The 19,221-nt window shown below is 43.0% G+C and overlaps 1 protein-coding gene across 1 annotated transcript in view; it reads left to right on the top strand.

The window, feature by feature from the left end:
- ABCB7 (ATP binding cassette subfamily B member 7) overlaps positions 1-19,221 on the top strand; it is a 47,016-nt gene that overhangs the window by 13,878 nt on the left and 13,917 nt on the right. The window contains exons 3-8 of the mRNA XM_066640078.1: positions 1,861-1,941; positions 5,395-5,514; positions 15,984-16,116; positions 16,585-16,853; positions 17,662-17,750; positions 17,858-17,945. Coding sequence (XP_066496175.1) covers positions 1,861-1,941; positions 5,395-5,514; positions 15,984-16,116; positions 16,585-16,853; positions 17,662-17,750; positions 17,858-17,945 — 780 coding nt within the window. The remainder of the gene's footprint in view (positions 1-1,860; positions 1,942-5,394; positions 5,515-15,983; positions 16,117-16,584; positions 16,854-17,661; positions 17,751-17,857; positions 17,946-19,221) is intronic.

Genomic DNA, 19,221 nt, shown 5'->3' with positions numbered 1-19,221 from the left:
ACCTTCAATAAGCTTTAAAAAAACAACAAGAAAGCACCAAGTGGCTGGTGTGTTAAATGGTGAGTCGTAGTTTTTTAATATTGTGCTCTGATTAGTCCATTCCAGACTTTCCATATTTCGGTATTTATCTAGAAACATAATTTTAATCTTTGTATATTGTACTTATTCTGTAATTATTATCAAGACTTTATGGCAGTAAGTCTTTGCATGGGCAGAGGGCAGCAATGTGATTGCCACGATTGTGCTGCTGCTGGGCAGGGAAGGGGTTTTTTAATTTATCTGGGGGTCACTGTGGCTCTCTGGAGGGTCTGGGGAGCCTGTGACCCTCTCTGCAGTCCTTCCCGAGGCTTGGAAATGAAAAAGTAGGGCAAAAAACCATTTCCTGTTTTGTGACAAAAACGAAAGTGCATTTTTTTCTTTTTATAATGTTTGTAAGCCTTGGGGAGGGCTGCAGAGGGGGGTCACAGGGTCCCCAGACTCTCCAGAGAGCCACAGCGACCCCCAGATAAGCTTAAAAAACCCTTCCTTGCCCTGCAGCAGCGCAGTCGTGGTGGTCATGCTCCCAGTTTCTGGGCCCTTAAAGGGGAGTGGCCCTTTTCTGGTTCCCTGGTGGGTTGCAGCCCACCAGTTTGAGAACTGCTGCTTAATGGCATCTGTGTAGAACAAATATCCAGAGCTGCGATCTAAGCTAGGATGAGAAATATATAAGGCATTGCATTAAAATCCACCCTGCCCCCACCCATCTCCAAATGCCAAGAGTTATAGTTCAGAGACTTAATTTTGTACAAATGCAAATAACAAAATACATTCTCAGAGATTCCAAACAGCATTAACTTGACTTTGCTCAGATGTGATATAGTTCACATATTATGCAGTTTGAGGATCTCCAATTTGAATATTTATGCCAGGCACGTTAGATTATTTTCCTTATAGTGCTGCTTTCACTGTAACCTCTGAAAAAGGCTCCCTTTTTTTTTGCCAAAGCAGGGGCAACGATGTTTTCTGGAGAGAATTGCTCTGAATTAATGCTTTCTGTCGCACGTAAGCGTTTCTTAGAGTCTGTATAAGTGCTTCACATTGTTGTTATGATGCTTGCCAAATTGCTCTTGGTGTTCTAGCATAATAGAGATGTTAAGCATTTTGTTTAAAGCACAGTTGCACTTTGAAAGGTGAAATTCTAAATGCTGCATTCTGTTCTTGCTTGAGAATGGAAGAATCCAGGGGTTAAGCATGAAGAAAACGGTGTATTGATTAGGCCCCAAGTGACAAACTCCCTCACCAAAGATCATGATGCTTAGACAGGCATGTGTGTTTACTGTCTGTACATAATGGTGTACATGTGTTCAGAAACTATGACTGGTCACATTTCCCCCCCCCCCCACTGGTTTTACTGGTAGTTTCCAGCTGTCTCTTTCCTTCTGGGCTTCAAAAGGGGTTCCAAAATGCACCTCTTTTACATAGTAAGCTGCCTCCTGCAGAGTTGTACTATTGATCAATGAAATTGTCTACAGTGATAGGCAGCAGCTGTTTCAGGCAAGTCTCTTTCCTAGCCTTGCTTGGAGTGGCTGCCAAAGGCGGCACCTGGAATCTCCTTGCATTGGTCAGACAGTGAGATACAGCCTTTATCCATGGTCTGCACGCAGGTTTCTTACATGAAAAAGTTTGTATGAAAAAGTTCTAGGTAAAGATCTACTGCCTGGTCGCTGTTGCAGTAACCATTGTGTTAAAACAAGTTCTCCTGACCCAAATGCAGGTGGAATGAAATGAAGCAGTTCCAGGAGAACTTGCAAGAGACTGGGTTCCTCCTGAAGTTCATAATGGAGAAAATCATTGTTCAATGTCATCTCTTTCTTTACCCAGAATCTTCATGGGTGGCCAACGACAGATAAAAGAACATGCTGGCATGGAAGTGCAGGCGGAGGACTCCATTCCAGTGAAGGGGTAAATACTTAGTACATTTTTGTATTTCTGTGTAGTGAGTGACTGGAACATTTTTCCCCCTTTTGAAAATGTCTTCTGGCAGTTGGCCCAAATACCCCTGTAAGGTATCCCTAAAAAGATAAAGCCCATTTGTCCAAAGCTTAACTTTTTTCTACACAAGTTCATTCAGAATATATGTTTCTAAGCAAGGAAGAGGCAATGGGAAAACCATTTCATCCTCCCATTGTTGCAGAGATTTCCATCCCAGGCAGAAATGGTCACTGAGAGTCCTTTACAAATGATGAGCCTGGTCGGTGTGCTGTGTGATTCATAAAACAATTGATCTGACTGACTTGTCTTTTGGTCTGGTATTCTGAATTATGTCATAGCAGTCTGGCCCTCGGGGTCATATTCAAGTCACATCTGTTTTGATTTTTATAGATATTTGAACCTGATATAATTCTGAATTGCATTTCAGTTAATCACAAGCCTCTGTGGTTCTTTGCTTTCTGTCTGAGGTAGGCGCTAGCCAGTTTGAAGCAATCCTAATGAGGAACCCTGTATGTGAAGAATAGTAGGAGGACGAAGAAAGTGAGCTCAAATGACTTTTCTTTAGTATTTTGAAAAGAGAACCAGAACTGGTCAACTCTTGACAAAAGTTCTCTCTCAGTGGACAGTGCCATTCACATTACGCATTAATGCAACGTGTCTGAAAATGGTAATCAGTTGTCTAACATGCACAGCAGTGTATATAGGATGGCAAGCATAAGCGTTTAATGTCTGTGTTTGCTGCACATTTCTATATCTGTAAACCAAATGCAAGAGTTATTACACTAGCAAGTGCTGCATTTCAGACTAAAAAACTCTTCTTAATATTGTAAATATGCCCCTTCTCAACCGATATTCTTCATCTGCGGACCCCACCTCAGAGTTGCTGCACAGTGGAATCTTCCGGCATTCGGTGATGACATCATACATCATTGCTGACCTCTGGTTCAGCCAGGCTCTGAGCCTCTGTGGCTGTGAAGCCTCCCAGGATTGCTCCCCCAATTGCAGGGATGCTGAAGACTACAAACAAATTGGGAGCCCCCCTCCCCCATGCTAAATATAAAATGGTTGTTAAATCTGCTATGAAACTGAGAGGATTGACTTGATTGAATACATACCCCTCTAAGAGCAGATTCAAACTAGAATTATTTCTGTAATCTAGAAAACTCAGGAGAATAAACCTAATGGAGGGAAGTAGAAGCAATCTGTTTCAAACCCTCCTTATGAAAGCATAAGATCAAAAGTCAGTTTTCATGTAGAATCTGATTTTAAAGCATTCATCTGCCTCTTATGAATGAAAGCAAAAGGTGCTTCTTAAGAGAAGCACCTTAAGAGCATTTCTTAAGAGAATGAAAGCAAAAGGTGCATTTTCTAAATCGGCTTCTAGTTTTTTATCCCGATTTAGTTCTTGTGAACCTCTGCTATAATATGTATTTTTTCACATTCTTTACCTTGATCTTTTTCTTGCCCTTTTTCATTGTTTGTGGCAATCCGCTTGCTGCTTTGTAGATCCTTTCTGCTTGCTCTTGGTTGCCTTGTAATTGCACTCAGCAACTGTTGTTTTCTCCTTGCTTTTTCAAATAGCGTTTCTCTACAAATTGTGATGAACCAATTGCAGTGTATAATTAGAACAGCTCCAAGTAGCTTTCATGGTTAACCTGGCACCAGTTTAGCTCCCTCCCAAACCATTAGTGGTGCTCAAACATCTGTTCCACCTGTTTAAAATGAGAGGTTGTCTGTGTGTGGCTCTGCCTAAAAGGAAAGTGTTTCTAAATATGCTGTCGCTCTTCTCTTTAGATTGAGGGGTAAGCAGGAATTTATTTTGTACCCACTTGAGACTTATAAGTTGGAGAATATGCATCCTCTGCAGAATGTATAAAAGGTACTTTAATGGGTGCTGTTCACAAATGCTTCAGATTGTCAACAAACTGAAGTATATCTTAACTCTTGGGGTGTGGAGAGGAGACAGAAATAATAACCGAAAAGGAATTTGTATTTCTCTGCTTTCTTCCATTTATAGATCTGTGCTGGTTCCTCTACATTTTACAGCATGTGAATCCTCTTCTTTCTCAGTTACAAACTGATGGTGGTATTACAGTGGGACCACCTTATACATGGGCTCAGCATCTACGGATTTGACTCAATGCGGATTCCAAGCCCCCCAGAGGTGCCACAAAGGACCTCCTGGATATGCCCAGAAGTGCCTTTCAGAAGTGTTCAGGAGGCCTTCTGAGGTTCACAGAGTTCATACATGGTCTCACCATGCCTCAGAAGACCTCTCAGAAGCTTCCGAAATATTTTTCTGGTTTGCTGGCAGGGTGCCCCTCCCCCCCTCCCCCGCAAATGTAATTAACTTTGGATTTTGGTTTGCGTGTCCTGGAACAGATCCCCCAGGGATACCAAGGGCCCACTGTATACCAAACCAAGAATTTTTTGTCTTGAAATTGAGGAAGGGCATGCACTACTGAGGTAACGAATATGAAGTGCTTTCACACACTCTAAAAGCGCTGTATGAATGTTTAGTCCAGCTAGGTAAATGTCAATGAACATAATACAAGCCTATAAAAGAAAGAAAGAAAGAAAGAAAGAAAGAAAGAAAGAAAGAAAGAAAGCAGAGTACTGCAAATTCCAGAAACAGAACCCAGGATTAATTTAAGTCTGTTTTGAAATGCCCTGGTGTTCTTTTGCAACATTAGATAGATAAGACGGTGCACAGTGGAGAGCGACATCCTGTGACCTGAGTCCTGAGCACAAGTTGGTTGTTAAAAGATTTTTATATCCCCTTTCAGTAGCATTTTGATTTACAGAACAAAACAGCAAATAAAACAGAAACCAAAAGATGTTGCTGGCCAGCTAGCATCAAAATCTGCATTGGTCCTTCCTGTTCACTGCCACAATACCACGTGCCCTTAACTTTGTGATTTAGGAATTTATAGGGAGAGTTTGACATGCCACACAATTTTTTAATGTGTAACATTTACTTGGGATGACGAGGAACAGCTAGTTTCTGGTTTTTGTGCTTCATTAACCTTCCAATAACCTTCCTGGCTATTATTTGAGTTACTCGACTGGATAGAAGGCTTATAAATTGAGAAAGGAAAACTTTGAGTGTGTTTGATTAGTCTTGAGCTTTCAAACAAGAAGTTAAGAACATGGGATGCTCTTGATTTATGGGGGGGAGGGTCTAGTGATGTGTTTGACTGTTAAAAATTTTGCAATGAACAGTTACCAGCTCCAGAGCCATTCTGTTAAAATGTGTGGTGACATTTTACGCACAATGAGGTCTCCTACTTCCGTGTCTTAGGCATAATGTTATGGGTAAACCTTGCAAAAGAGTCTGTTGCTGAGGATTGTTTGAAAGAAGGAAACTCTTCTGAAATGTGCTAGGTTATCTTTTGTAACGTATGATACGTTGTCTGTCAACAGCTGAAAGAAATAGATGGCAGGAAGATCATCAAGGCAATGCTGTCTTATGTCTGGCCCAAAGACAGACCTGACCTCCGTGCCAGAGTGGCCGTATCCCTAGGATTTTTAGCAGGTGCAAAGGTAAGAGCTGTTTTCAGGAGCTGAAATTGGGGCAGAGTTTTGACAGCAAGTGCCAGGACCTCAAAAAGAGGGAGGCTGGCTTTAAAATATTAGAGTTCCATTTTGTGTTAGGGAAAAAAAAAATAACTAAATGCCTTGGTTGCCAAAGAATTAAAGATGGCATTTTCCTTCCATCATGATCTTACTGATATTTATTTTACTTTTCACATTTTTATACTGCCCTTCCTCCAAGGAGTTCAGGATGGTGTATGTAGTTCCTTCCCTCTTTTTGTCCTCACAACAACCCTGTGAGGTAGGTGAGGCTGGGAGATAATGACTGACCAAGGTCATCCAGGAAGCAGCATGACTGAGCGGGGATTGAAATCTGAAACTTCCAGGTCTAAGTTCAACATTCGAACCACTGCACCAATTAAAATAATAATAAGAACATATAGGTTTTGATTTAATTCCAGTGCTTCATTGAAGTAAAGACCAGGAAGGCTTCATGCTCCAGATGGGAGGAGCAAGAGGAAGGGAGCATATGATTTTGCAACCTGTTCCAAGTTTGTTAACCAGGTCACAATTTGATTCACAGCAAGCCATTCACCCAGAGCTGTCTGCTACAGGGAAAAGCTGCCTTTCTCTGTGCCATTCTGAATCCACCATTTGACTACAATTACACCTAATTTGACTTTTGCTAACCAAGGGGTTGAACCCTGGGAGTTGGAGCCAGCTGTGCTTTTAATATTGGATGAGTTTGGATATGTTGTTATGTTGATGTTACGTAGGCTGTATTTTAATGCCTTACCCAAGAATCTTTTGGGATTGGACAGTATCAAAATATAAAGTAATAAAATATGCACTGCAGATTCATAGTGTTCTGATTAAAAGTCTTTTGAGGGGAGCCGGTTCATAATATGTATTTGATTGTATTCACTGACGGTTTTAAAAGACAGTCAGCAGGGATCAGGAGTAATACATGTGGAGCAAGTGTGTTTTATTCCCTCACCTTTCATTTTTATGGTTATTATTTTACACATTATCTGGCTTCAGACCAAACGCAAGTCACCAGTGACGAATTAAACTCCTTGGCCCAAGCTCAGCACCCAGTGCACTGGGGTAATTACAGTCCAGAGAAATGGGTTGAAATGGGCTTTCAGTGGTGCCAAGCCACATTCTAGCCTACAGAGAAAGCATTTTACTGGGATGAAGGTCTGAATTAGTAAGAGAAGTTTCAGTGCTGAAGCAGGATGAACCATGCATTTGCTTATCTGCATTTGACAGAGTTGTTTCAATATGAGAGAAGGAAGGCAACTACAAGGAGCATGCCCAGAGATAAGACTACTTGTAAGAGAGATTATTTTTCATCCGCTGAAACAGGAGTGGAATTTTTTGGGACTCTGTATCTTTAGCCTAGTGGTTCTCTCTCTCTCTCTCTCTCTCTCTCTCTCTCTCTCTCTCTGAAAGTACCTTGATGTTGCTGCTAGTAGGGTATTGCGGATATTACAAGGATATTTTCAAAGAACTGCTCAGACTGATATAAGGGGCTTCTAGTAACCCAGTGAATTGTATAGGTTCCTTTCATTAGGAGTTGGTCTCCTCCAAATGTCAGAATGCCAGATGCAAGGGAGGGCACCAGGATGAGGTCTCTTGTTCTCTGGTGTGCTCCGTGGGGCATTTGGTGGGCTGCTGTGAGATCCAGGAAGCTGGACTAGATGGGCCTATGGCCTGATCCAGTGGGGCTGTTCTTATGTTCTTAACTACAATTCCCAGGAGGCCTTGCAGGTCTCTTGTTATCTGGCGTGCTCCCTGGGGCATTTGGTGGGCCGCTGTGAGATACAGGAAGCTGGACTAGATGGTCCTATGACCTGATCCAGTGGGCCTGTTCTGATGTTCTTATGTTTAAATACCTCATCACAGCTTTTGAATTTCTTTGGTTTGGTTACTTTGATTTCCGGAGGAGTGTGTCAGGTAGCATGGGGGTGGGAGGTGTTACTCTTGTACGAAAAACATGTTTAGGGCTTGGGCTCTCAGAACAAGTTGTACAGTTCTTTGATTCTTGCCCTATAGGTCTGATTATATTTAAAGAACATGTGTTAATCCAGAATTTGCTGGGCATAACCCAGTAGGAAACATCGGCCAGTGGGTTTTCTGCAATTCTTGTTGTTGCATGTTCTGTGTTGTTAAAGTTCCTCTAAGATGTTCTTTTTAGCTGTCTTTTCCATGTCTTGTGTGAAAGTAGGTTGGGTGACAAGCTCTTCCTCCACTGCTCTGTTCCTATTACAGATGTCCCCCTGTAACTGTGGATCCGGTGTCTGTGGATTCGGTTATCCACGAACCTTGGGAGTCCCTTGCACTCTTCTACACCTGTTACAGCACCTTCTTTTTCATTTAGTAGCATTGGAAGCACAGATGTTTCTTGCTTAACAAAGGAAGATCCTTGCTTCACTGAAGAACACAGTGTGCAGCCAACCAGCCTGCATGCTAGAAGGAGACTAACTGAATGTTAACAGGAAGCAGGAACTATCCTGTTTCCTGTTAACATTCTGTTATTCTCCTCCCTGTAGTGTGCAGGCATGTCACATTCTTCAGTGAAGGGTCTTTAGTTGCTAAGCAAGAAGCACCTGTGCTTCCAGCGCTCTTGTTGGCATCCTTCAGTCTCAGAAGACTATGGTGTCACACTCTGAATGGTGGCTCTGGAACAGAGTATCCTTTCCAGTGCGTGAAGCCTGGGTAAAGTAGGTATGGAGGATAGGCTGTTACCCATGCAGCAAATCCCCCCTCTCCATGTCGCTGAAATGGTCCAATGGAAAGGCAGAGGCCAATACGGTTGGTTCCAGCGGCGTCATAGGAGTTGCCAGAACGTGACTGTGTTCAGCCATGGACTGTCTCAGGGACTCCGGCTCCGGATTTTGCCTCGAGGTTGACTCCTGAAGCCTTTTCCATAACTGGATGTAGCCACAAGGCAGTGGAGGTTTGGGATCAGAGTTTTCCTTCTCTCAGATGAGCTGCCTTCCCAGGCTGATGAGTCCCATCTACCCAGTGGCTGTTTAGTCGCCTCTTACGACAAGTACAGCCAAACTGAGGGCCTATTCTAATCCCCGGCCCCCAGGGAATTCCAGCACTACTAAATAAAGATAATGGGCGGTAGGGCTGCTATTTGCATAGGGTTCTCCCATATCCACAGGGACCCTTTATTGGGAAAACCTGCCTAAGGGGGAAGCTGTATTTGTCAATTTCCAACTCTAACCCGACTGTCTTTTGTGTGTCACTGTCTTTTGTGTGTCGTGCCAATTCCAAGCCCTCCTGGCAAAGAGTGTGCTCCTTCTATGTTCCGCATGGAGCTTATTGTCATTCAATAAATGTTTAATTGCAGTAATAATATCAAGTACCTCATTAGAATGGTATGAGCAAGCAGCTCAAGCAGTTCATCCAACCAGGTCTTGGCAAGGTCAACGAGCTCGTTTTGAGTTTAAATCATATATTATTGCTTGATGTGTGTAGTATTGTCTAGTTATTCCTGTGAACTCAAACAATACTTCTTTCAGTCCATTGCAGTTCCATATCCTTGTCCACTCATTTTCTTTTTTAGTGCTAACTCATAGTGATTTTTAAAGTTTATATGGCAATAACATCTGCAAACTTTTGGGGGTCAACCAACTGTCTCGTCTGCTTTGGAGCTGTGTCATCAGGCTCAGTCAGTGACACTGGATAATCCAGCCGCTCTCCATTCCTTACCTGCTCATGATACTCACATCCAGCCTCCTTTGTGAAGTTTCTGGCAGGCAGGAAACCTCATATTTTCACTAACACCTGCTAATTGGGCAAGAGGCATTTTTTCAAGTGGGTGCTCCTCTTTTTAGCAGGGGGAGAGTAACTGGCCCACCTCACCCCAGCAGTGTCTTTTCTAGTGGCTGTCTGCTGGTATTTTTGCATCTATTCAGATTGTGAGCCCTTTTGGGACAGGGAGCCATTAGTTGTTTTGATTTTTCTCTGTAAACCGCTTTGTGAACTTTTAGTTGAAAAGCGGTATATAAATACTGTTAATAATAATAACACAGGTGCCCCCCATATCTGCAGATCCTGTATCCGCAGTTTCAATTATCCGTGGTTCAGAAAGCCCCCCCATCATGCAAATGACTTATATACCTATGACTGTAGCCTTCCTGTCATTGTCTCCTGTGTCTTGCACATGCCTTTTTGAAAGAAAAGTTACCACCCTAGAGCAGCAATGGCAAGGGCTGCTGTAGTCTGAGGTGGCTGTCTTTCCTTCAGCCTGACAGGAGGGAGAATTCCAGCCATAGCAGTAAAGCATTCTTTAATTAAAATACGACCCTGTGTTGCAAAAGTAGCATTCATGCTTGACCTTTGGAGCAAGGAGGAGGAATACCCGTATTGAATCAATAGCAGCACCAGGGGGTGTGACAGGAAAGAGGTGGGCAAGTGAAATTCTATAGGGTTTTTGTGTGGCCTGGATAATGTGCAATTAGCACAGATCGAGGAGAGTACTAGTATAGCAGGAGCAGGAAAAGTCACCTGGAAGCCCTTGAGATGCCAAGAAGTACCATTTTTGGACAAATGGAACACAAACATGGTCTACAAACTGCCGTGTCCCTGAAACTCTGTCCCCGTACTGACAGCCCAATCAGCAGCATGAGACAGCCTGAAGCACTTGGAGTTACGCAGAGATAACATTGCTGGTCTAAATTGGCTTAAGCCCTTCAGCCTAGCTGGGTAGTGGCTCAGGCTGTGTGTATCCCTCGCAGGTGAATTAAATTCAAAGTCTTGATAAGAGCTGCTGTCACCTGTCACGTTTGTGGTGTTTTTTGGCCTTTTGCTCATGGGCTGAGCATCCATTATTTATGAATCAAGCACATCTTTCAACAGTATCTGTCTTGCCTCCAACTGTTAATTTTCTTCGGGTTTTTGGGGGAGAACTGGCTAAAAGTGCAAGCTGTGTTTGTTTCATGCCAAGGGAACTTAAAATGGATGATCAGCTTGCCTCATGAATACTTCCTATCCACCTCATCAACAAGGGATATGTCAATGCAATATCGGAACTCATTTAGCTAGAGTCAGCCCTATGAATTCTTAGGGGAGGGTCTTTTAATGAAAAATCTACTGACTGACTTTTTGTGCAACTATTAAGAGAGCAAAGTTCCCAAAGCCAAGAAACTCTTTCTCTCTCCCCCCATTTCAGCATACCACCAGTTAAGCTATCTTGTGAGTGTAGTGGTAGTTGTAGCTGTTAAATGCCTTGCTCCTGGTGGCTAGTGTTGATGCACGGGTTACATTTGTGTCTTGCCCTTCAAAGAGCTTGGATTAGTCTTTTAAGTTTGGATAAAACAGTGAGATGGTGCACAATCACCTCTCTAGGTTCTTTAATTATGGTTCAGAGATCAATAGGTTGTAGGATTGCTTACTCGCACCCTCCCCCACAGCAGCACTGATCTTAATCATGGTTAACTCCAGGGTTCAAACCATGGTTAATGGCAGACTCCAAGTGGCTTTAAACATAGTTGAAAACAGCAGGGCCAGTGTGTGCTGGAAATGGGAGAGGTTGGAGCATCCTGTCCTGTAGTCTGATCTCTTAACTTTGGTTAAAAGGAATGGAAATATAACGTCTGCACTAGCAAGGCAGAGCCAAGAGAGGGGTGAGAAGATGCATTATTGGGGTCTGTCTGGGTTGTGTGTCCTTTAACATGAGGAAAAAATGAGGCTAAGTTGTAGATCATGCTGGAGGGTGTTTGTGCAAACCTGTTTCCAGTATCTATATGGGGTGGTCAGATCTTGTCAGATATGGTAGAGCGCCTCCTAAGCAGTGCTGGAACAGATCGAAGTCAACAGCATTCTGAACAGTGGGTTGCTGGCCAAGGTCCTCATCAGGAACAGAGGGAGGAGTGTCGTACAGGCAATTTGAGGACATGTAGTTGGAGAGACAAAAACAAGTGCGCCATACTGTGGGAGAAGTTCTTCTAAGTACCACACATCATATCCCATTGTTCCTTGGTTCCTGCTGCCTTTTCTTATGTGCAGAGAGGAAGAAGCAACGGAGTGTGGTGTCCAACAGACCCTGGGAAGGAGGGAGGGAGAGAGGGACAAGTGCCATCATAATTGTTGGGTCCAGTGCTGCTGATGGAATTTCCAGACCTCTAAATGCATGCGAATTAATGAGCTGGTCCTGCTGACTTCAGTCCAGCAAGCCCCTGCAACACTCACTGGATGACTTGTTCCATCAGCTCTCTCACCTGCCTATCTGCCACTCTGCCTACGCCTACTCTCTTCTTTTTCCTCCATCCTAGCAGGTGGACTCACAAACAATGTGCTAAGCTTCCCCTTGTGGTTTATGAGCCCTGCTGCCAAAAAGTACTGTGTGTGTAAGGGACTCATTAGACCAATATGTCTTAGTCCTGTGAACATATCAAAAAATTAGTTTTTCATTGGGAAATTGTGTGTTGTGTAGCAGTGAGCAAGGAGGGGTAAATGCCTAATGTTCAAGAGCAATGCGCATTTTATTGCTCAAGGGTATCTATTTTAAATATGAGCAGTGTGCTTGTGGAACCTTCTGTCATGCTCCATTAGTTTTCACCCTAACTTTGCCAGAGAATGCTGCTGTCAGGGAAACTAGCTTCATTAGGGCTGCCACTCAGTTAACAAATTTTGCCAGTCTGCAGCTCATACAGTTATCTCATTGCATAATTAATAAAATCTGCATAAATTTGCTTATGAAAATGCTTTTAAAGAAAAAAGCACACTGTCTTTGTTTAGAAGATGCCTGTATTTGTCACAGAAGCTATTATCCTGGAAGAGGCATTCCCATGTCTCTTTTAAGATGGTTCTTTCCAGCTCCAGTTTTAAGAAAGATTTGTTCTGTTTGGTTGTGTTTCTCAAAACGTTCTGGAGCACCAACTGTTGCAGCCTTACAAAATGTGTGTTAACAGTTCTTCAGGGTTCAGACTATTATTCAAGCATCTCTCAATTTTACTGCTCCAACCAGCACTTAAATTCTTGCATTGTGAATGTTTAACAGCTCATTTATCCCAGTCAAGGAACATGATGCCTGAGTTGCCCTGTGTTTCTATTCAGGAAATCCAGCAATGAAATCATTAGAGTGCTTGACATGAGCTGGCAATATCGGGGCACAGCAAGACTCCTGGCTCTTAGACGGAAGCCTGTTTTTCCACCTGGCAGCATCTCCTATGCTTTGAAACAGTGTAGAGTTTTGTCTGCAGTACCAGCTTGCAATGGGTGTGTAGAAGCTATCCTTGATTTTCCCTCCCATGTATTCTGGTTAGACTGCATTTACCCATGTGTGCAGTGTACACATATTTTTCATACAAGTAAATGTACTCCAGCCTGAATGTGGAAGAGGGAAAATAACAGATAGCATCAGTACAATCTCTGCAGAATTGATTTTGTATTTTATGTTGTAACTTAGATGTGTTAGTATCAAAAGCCTGGGCTTTAAGCTTTCAGTTTCGCTGTTCCCTCTCTCTATTATGAGCCCATCATTTGAGCCAGAAAACACTAGGATTGTCCTGTGTTGTGCAAAATGATGTGTAAATATGGGTTGAGGTCTAAAGAGTCCTGTGCTAGTTCTGCTTCCCAAAGATTCTTTAATATGACTCCTTGACCAGCTGCTCCCCCAACTTTAGAAATGGATCCCACTGGGTTTGTGTAAGGCTTTTTGGAAATACCTAAAGGGGCTCTCTGAACACTGGTCGTGATCGTTAGACTAACCCTCAAGAACATTGTTTTGGTCCCCAGTTCAACGTTTGCAAGGGATAAAAAATGGCTGGACAGACACTCTTACTCTGAGCACAAGAGAAAAGGTGATGGTGTTGCAAACCAATTGTGAATTAGACTTAATGCCGCCCTGCTTCATTCCGATTCATGTTTTCACCCTCTGGGAGCAAAGAGTCCCTGGTTCTAAATTTCATTTAAATGACTTTAAAGTCAGGGCTACATTCTTGCAGAGCTGTAGAGTGCTGCCAATTAATTTAATTGTAGTTGAGAAGGGAACGTGAAGTGCTGCAACCTCTTAACTTCAGAAGTAGAGCCGCTTAGCTGTTCTAAATGTGGCTTAAATCTTACCATGTAGCCTGGTTTTGAAAAGTAAAATGGCTGCACAGGGACTCGCAGAAATCGGCAGCAAATCAAGGCAATCTGCATTACAATAAATTTCATTTCTCCTGAATAGGATCTCCAAGGAAAACCCGTTTTTTATGTCCTTTAAATGATGGTCAACGCAGTGTGACGCAGGTGGCACCTTCTGAAAACAAAAGGATGGCTGCAAATGGAGTTTCTAGGCAAGCTGCACCGCAGGGACTTGGCCAACTTTGTTGTTGTTGATCTGAAGGGCATCTTTGGAAATTAAGATTCCGGAGCAGTGTATTTCCTTAAAGCTTTAAAAATCTATTTAACATGCCCTCAATTCCTTGGAGCTCTCAGTCTGTGAAGTTATTTTCCAGCCCACAACAACCTGTTTATTGTTTTCCACCAACTGTGATTTGCAGTTGTAGAATCTTAAGTATGTGAATTCTTAAGGGATTTTTGTATGATTCTGATGGTGCCTAAGGGCAGGACTGGAGACTTGGCTTACAGAGCCTGTCTGAGGCATCCGCTTAATGGCAAGCTGTGGGGGAAGATGCTACATGCAGGAGCGCAGCAGTGGGTAGCCGCGAAAGGGCTGCGAACTTGTCCTCCCTCAAGCACTGAGACTTGCTGATGAAGCCCTGCTTCAGGCCCCACCCCTTTCTGACATAAAGTTGGTACTGGTTAGAAGCAGGATCTTTTCAATCCTGACTTTGGAATTTATCCTTGTCCCCTCCTCAGGAGGTCCATTTGCCTTTTCTGGTGTTGTTCAAAGGGGTCTTAAAGGCATAACAGGTTGAGCATCCCTTATCCGAAATGCTTGGGACCGGAAGTGTTTCGGATTTCAGATTGTTTTGGATTTCAGAATATTTGCATACACAGAATGAGATTTCTTGGGGATGGAACCTAATTCTTAACATGAAATTCTTTTCTGTAATGGGCGAGCTTGTGTGGAGAAATCTGGGCGTGCACAGAAAAGACATACGAGTTGGGCATCCCTTATCTGAAGTGCTTGCGAAGTGTTTTGGATATTGGATTTTTTTGGTATTTTGGAATACTCGCATATATCTAATGAAATTTTGGGCATGGGGCCCAAATCTAAACACAAAATTCATTTATGTTTCATATACACCTTATACACATAGTCTGAAGGTAATTTTATACAATATTTTTAATAATCTTGTGCATTCTGTGTGACCCGTCCCATGAGGTCAGGTGTGGAATTTTCTACTTGTGTCATGTTGGCACTCGCAAAAAGTATCAATTTTCAGAATACTTTGGTTTTCAGAATTCCAGATAAGGGAAATATCCCATGAGGGAATTGCTTGCCCATCATACATGTGATGCAGGCCTGACAAAAACACCAGTTGCTATGGCAGCCATAACACCACAGCCAGGTCCCTCTGACCCAGAAAGGATTGGTGTAGTCCGCATAGGGTGTAGCAAGGCTTTAAAGGCCTCTGCCAGCAAAGAGGGGTGGATTGTGCCTACGGGAAGCTGAGGGTGGTTCTTATTGTCTCCTGATGTGGAAGGAGGTAAGCTCCTTCAGCCTCATCAACCTACTGAAGCTATCCCCAGGAGGAGAAGGACTCTGGCGATTGACCCCCTTCCCTCTCGCTGGCCACAAACCCATTTTGAGGTCTCCAGGCACCACCTTGCCACTGATCTCAGGTGGCTCTGATTTCAATTCCAACACCGATCTCAATTCCAGACCTAGCTGCTCTGTTTGGGTTGTATCTATCGTATGCTGAGCAGTGCTCACTACAGTGGTTTTGCAGATTACTTTACCTGGAAAAGTGATGAGTGTTCCAACACGGACTCTAGCTTGGACGTGGTGGCTACAGAGGAACCATTTAGCTTCTTCTCCAGTTTCGTGGAATGCAATTGTTTATTCACCGGGGACAGGGCAGGTTGCTTTGCTGCTCTTTGTCCCACTACATACTGAGGGCCCCCATCAATCTGGTCAGTACTGGGCGATCAGGAAAGGTTTATTGCATATTGTTCTGTTTCCAGCTAAACAGCTCCAAAACCACCTCCAGTTACTCTACATAACTTAATGGCACAGTAAATATAGGCCTTTCTGCTTTGTGTCTCCCAGTCTTGCCATCACTTTAATGAGCCTCCAGAATGAACTGAAGTACATTCTCAGTGAACCACGTGGTTGAACTGGAAACTTATTTTTTTTCCAAACTGCCAGTGGGATGCTGGCACTGCTGCTCTGGGAGGGCAGGGCGCTCCTTGCAGTGGCCATTACCCCTGAAATCTGTAGTGTCATCCCGTTAAGTAGTTAATAGCCAAATATCATAATTGCAGCTAATTCAGGGGAAAATATTTATACTTTATAAATAAACATTTTAGTGCATCTTGTGTAATTGCTGTGTGTTGTGCTTTTTCAGGCCATGAATATCATGGTTCCCTTCATGTTTAAATATGCAGTAGACAACCTGAACCAGATGTCTGGAAATGTTCTGAACCTGAGTGATGCACCAAATACAGTTGCAACCATGGCAACAGCTGTTCTGATTGGATGTAAGTGTGAGTCTTTAATCTGTTGACAGGTGCTGACTTTCTTCTGGAAGGTTTTGGAACATTAGTGCACCTGACCTTTTCACTGCCAGCGCTTCTAAGCCTCTGGGATGGATGTTGTGCTGTTGGGGGGGGGGGGGGAAACGTTGCCTGCTTTGTAACCATCCAGCACTGCCATTTTGTGGTTTTTTTTGTCCTGTATTGCCAACAATGCACTAAAATAATAATTACTGAAATAATTGACTGTAAGAGTTCAATCTCTGGGCTGGTTTGAAGTCTGCAAATAATACCTGAGTTTAAAAAAATGACTTAACTAGAAATATATTTGAAGTCTCAGCCTACTAAAAATAGGGGTGACTTGCCTAACAGTGCCAAAAGTGTGAATGGAATGTTGTGCCTATCCATTGAAGGTCTTATTTTGCTGCTCTTTCATAAGTAATTTCTAAAACTCTTCTGCCCCCCCCTCTCCAGATGGTGTCTCACGAGCTGGGTCTGCTTTATTTAATGAAGCCAGAAATGCAGTCTTTGGGAAAGTTGCCCAAAACTCCATCAGAAGAATAGCAAAGAATGTCTTTCTTCACCTTCATAACCTGGACCTGAGTTTCCATCTGAGCAGGCAGACCGGAGCGCTATCCAAAGCCATCGACCGGGGAACAAGAGGCATCAGCTTTGTCCTCAGTGCTCTTGTATTCAATTTGGGACCCACCTTGTTTGAAGTTGCCCTTGTTAGTGGAATTTTGGTGCGTTTTGCTTTTATAGAATTGAGTCTAGCAGTTATCTTCTTTTGTTGATGATGCTTGAAGTTATGGCAGGAACTTGATCAGCTGTAGCGACAAAAATAGTCAGTTACCATTTGAACATGGAGTTGACTAACCAGGGAGGCAAGTATATGTATCATATGTAAGATAGTTGACAGTTCAGACAGGACGACTTGAAATACTTGACTAGTTCTGTTACCCAAATGTGCTCACATATGCAAAGGTAGGTTGCTCTTTGGAATGCAGGGCACCCTGGAAAGGGCTGATTGGGTTTGAAAGATTGCTCTTCCTTCAACTACTCCCTTGCAGTTGTAGTTGACTTTTTTTTGTTGACTATTATTTGTGTTGTCTTTCATAGTACAGCAAATCCTCACTTAAAGTTGTTGATAGATTTTTGGAAACAGCAACTTAAAGCGAAATGACATGTAACAAAACCGATTTTACGGTAGGCTCATTGATATACGTAAAGAAGAGTTGCGTTCCTATAGCATATTTCTGGTCACAAGATCATCACCAAACTTCTAAATAAAGACCCCAAACACTTCTAACATGAAACACTGAAATAAATGTGAGCTTTCTGAGCTATAGAAAACCACACAGCAACGTGCAAACTCCACACAGGTGCAAGAATCCATTTTTTTCTCAACAACTTTATAATGAAATAGCTTTAAATGGAACAACCATAACGTGCTGTATATCCTTCTGGATAGCTTCATCTGTATTGAAACTAATAGCAGACTTCAGAAAACCATCACTTACGTTTATCTTTTTCTCCCACTTCTCCTTCCAGTATTATAAATGTGGTGCCCAGTTTGCACTAGTAGCCCTGGGGACATTAGGGACCTACACAGTATTCACAGTAGGAGTTACACAATGGAGGTAAGTCCTTTCCCCTAACTGTGCTTAGAATTCATTGACTTGTGGAGCTGCAGTGTGGAGGAGAACAAGGCTCTTTTCAAGCAAAACCTTTTTTTTCGGTCTGGCAGGACTAAATTTAGGATAGAAATGAACAAAGCAGATAATGATGCAGGCAATGCTGCAGTTGACTCGCTGCTGAATTATGAAACTGTGAAGGTGAGCCATTAACGTTTTAACTTTTCATATTGTCATTAACTCGGATTGACTTTATTATCTCCATTGGTGTCTTTTCTGTACTCAATAGGAATGTGTATCTACTTCCTTAGTTCATAGGAGTGACTTGCAGAATTAACACATTAAGCTTTGCTCCATAGGATCCAGAGCCTCCGTGTTGGGCTGGCTGGCTGCCTGACATGGATGCTCTTGATTCTACGCCAAGCTTTGGGTCACCGTGGCATTGGGTAGCCCCGTTGTGGGGCTACTCGCTTTACCCGGGCGAAGGGGACGAAAGTCCCCTTATCCCGAGGAGGAGGCGGCGGCTGCTTGGAGTGTGCAGGATGCAGCGGCAGCCATTTTTGGCGCCACTGCAGCCCCGCGCGCCAGGCAGCTCAGGATTGGGCGGCCCGTCCTTGTGGGATAACCATTGCTAACTGGCTAAGAGGTGCTTTTTCAAGTGGGTGGTTCTCTTTTGTTGAGCAAGGGGAGAGTAACTGGCCCTCCTCACCCCAGCAGTGTCTTTTCTAGTGGCTGTCTGCTGGTGTTTTGCATCTTTTTAGACTGCGAGCCCTTTTGGGGCAGGGAGCCATTAGTTATTTGTTTTCTCTGTAAACTGCTTTGTGAACTTTTGTTGAAAAATCTATATATAAATACTGTTAATAATAAAAATATAATCTTTTGAATGAATGAAAGAACGAAACTCATCTTTTGTTGGCTGTTGGGACAAATTAAGTGTCTTAAACTGTGTCTAGTTCTGTACGTCCACATTCCTTTTGGGCAATGTTGGAGAGGCTGCTGGTCCACTGGAACGATTCCAGAGCTTCCCCTACCTCTGCCCTTTCTCTCTTTTTCCCTTTGTGCTTTATTTTTATTCTGGCTTGTTTGCTGTTTGCTGCTTCTCACAGCCACTCTGTTTCCTAAGAATCCAGCAGCTGAGCAGGATTGTGTTTTGCATGTCCCATACGTGTGTGCACACAGTTATGTGACTGTAACAATACTGTTTAGTTTTTTATTATAATACTCTGTGTATTCTGTAAGCCACTTCCAAAGCCTATTGTTGGCCTAGATAAGCAGGGCATATAAATGTTTGAACACACATATTTTAAGGTTTTAGGAAAAGCTGCCATGGAAGCTCTAAAGACCAGGAAATGGTCTTGAAGTGTGATGAATGGCAGGTAATGGGTTTGTTGGCTTAGCAAAAAACTGCTCAATGGTGGTCATAGAGCACTTAGCTAATTACATACTAGAGCATAAATTTGCTTTGATTTGTCTTAGG

This window comes from Tiliqua scincoides, chromosome 12, assembly GCF_035046505.1.
Source record: "Tiliqua scincoides isolate rTilSci1 chromosome 12, rTilSci1.hap2, whole genome shotgun sequence".
Lineage (NCBI taxonomy): Eukaryota > Metazoa > Chordata > Lepidosauria > Squamata > Scincidae > Tiliqua > Tiliqua scincoides.
This window is presented reverse-complemented; position numbering and strand designations above follow the sequence as displayed.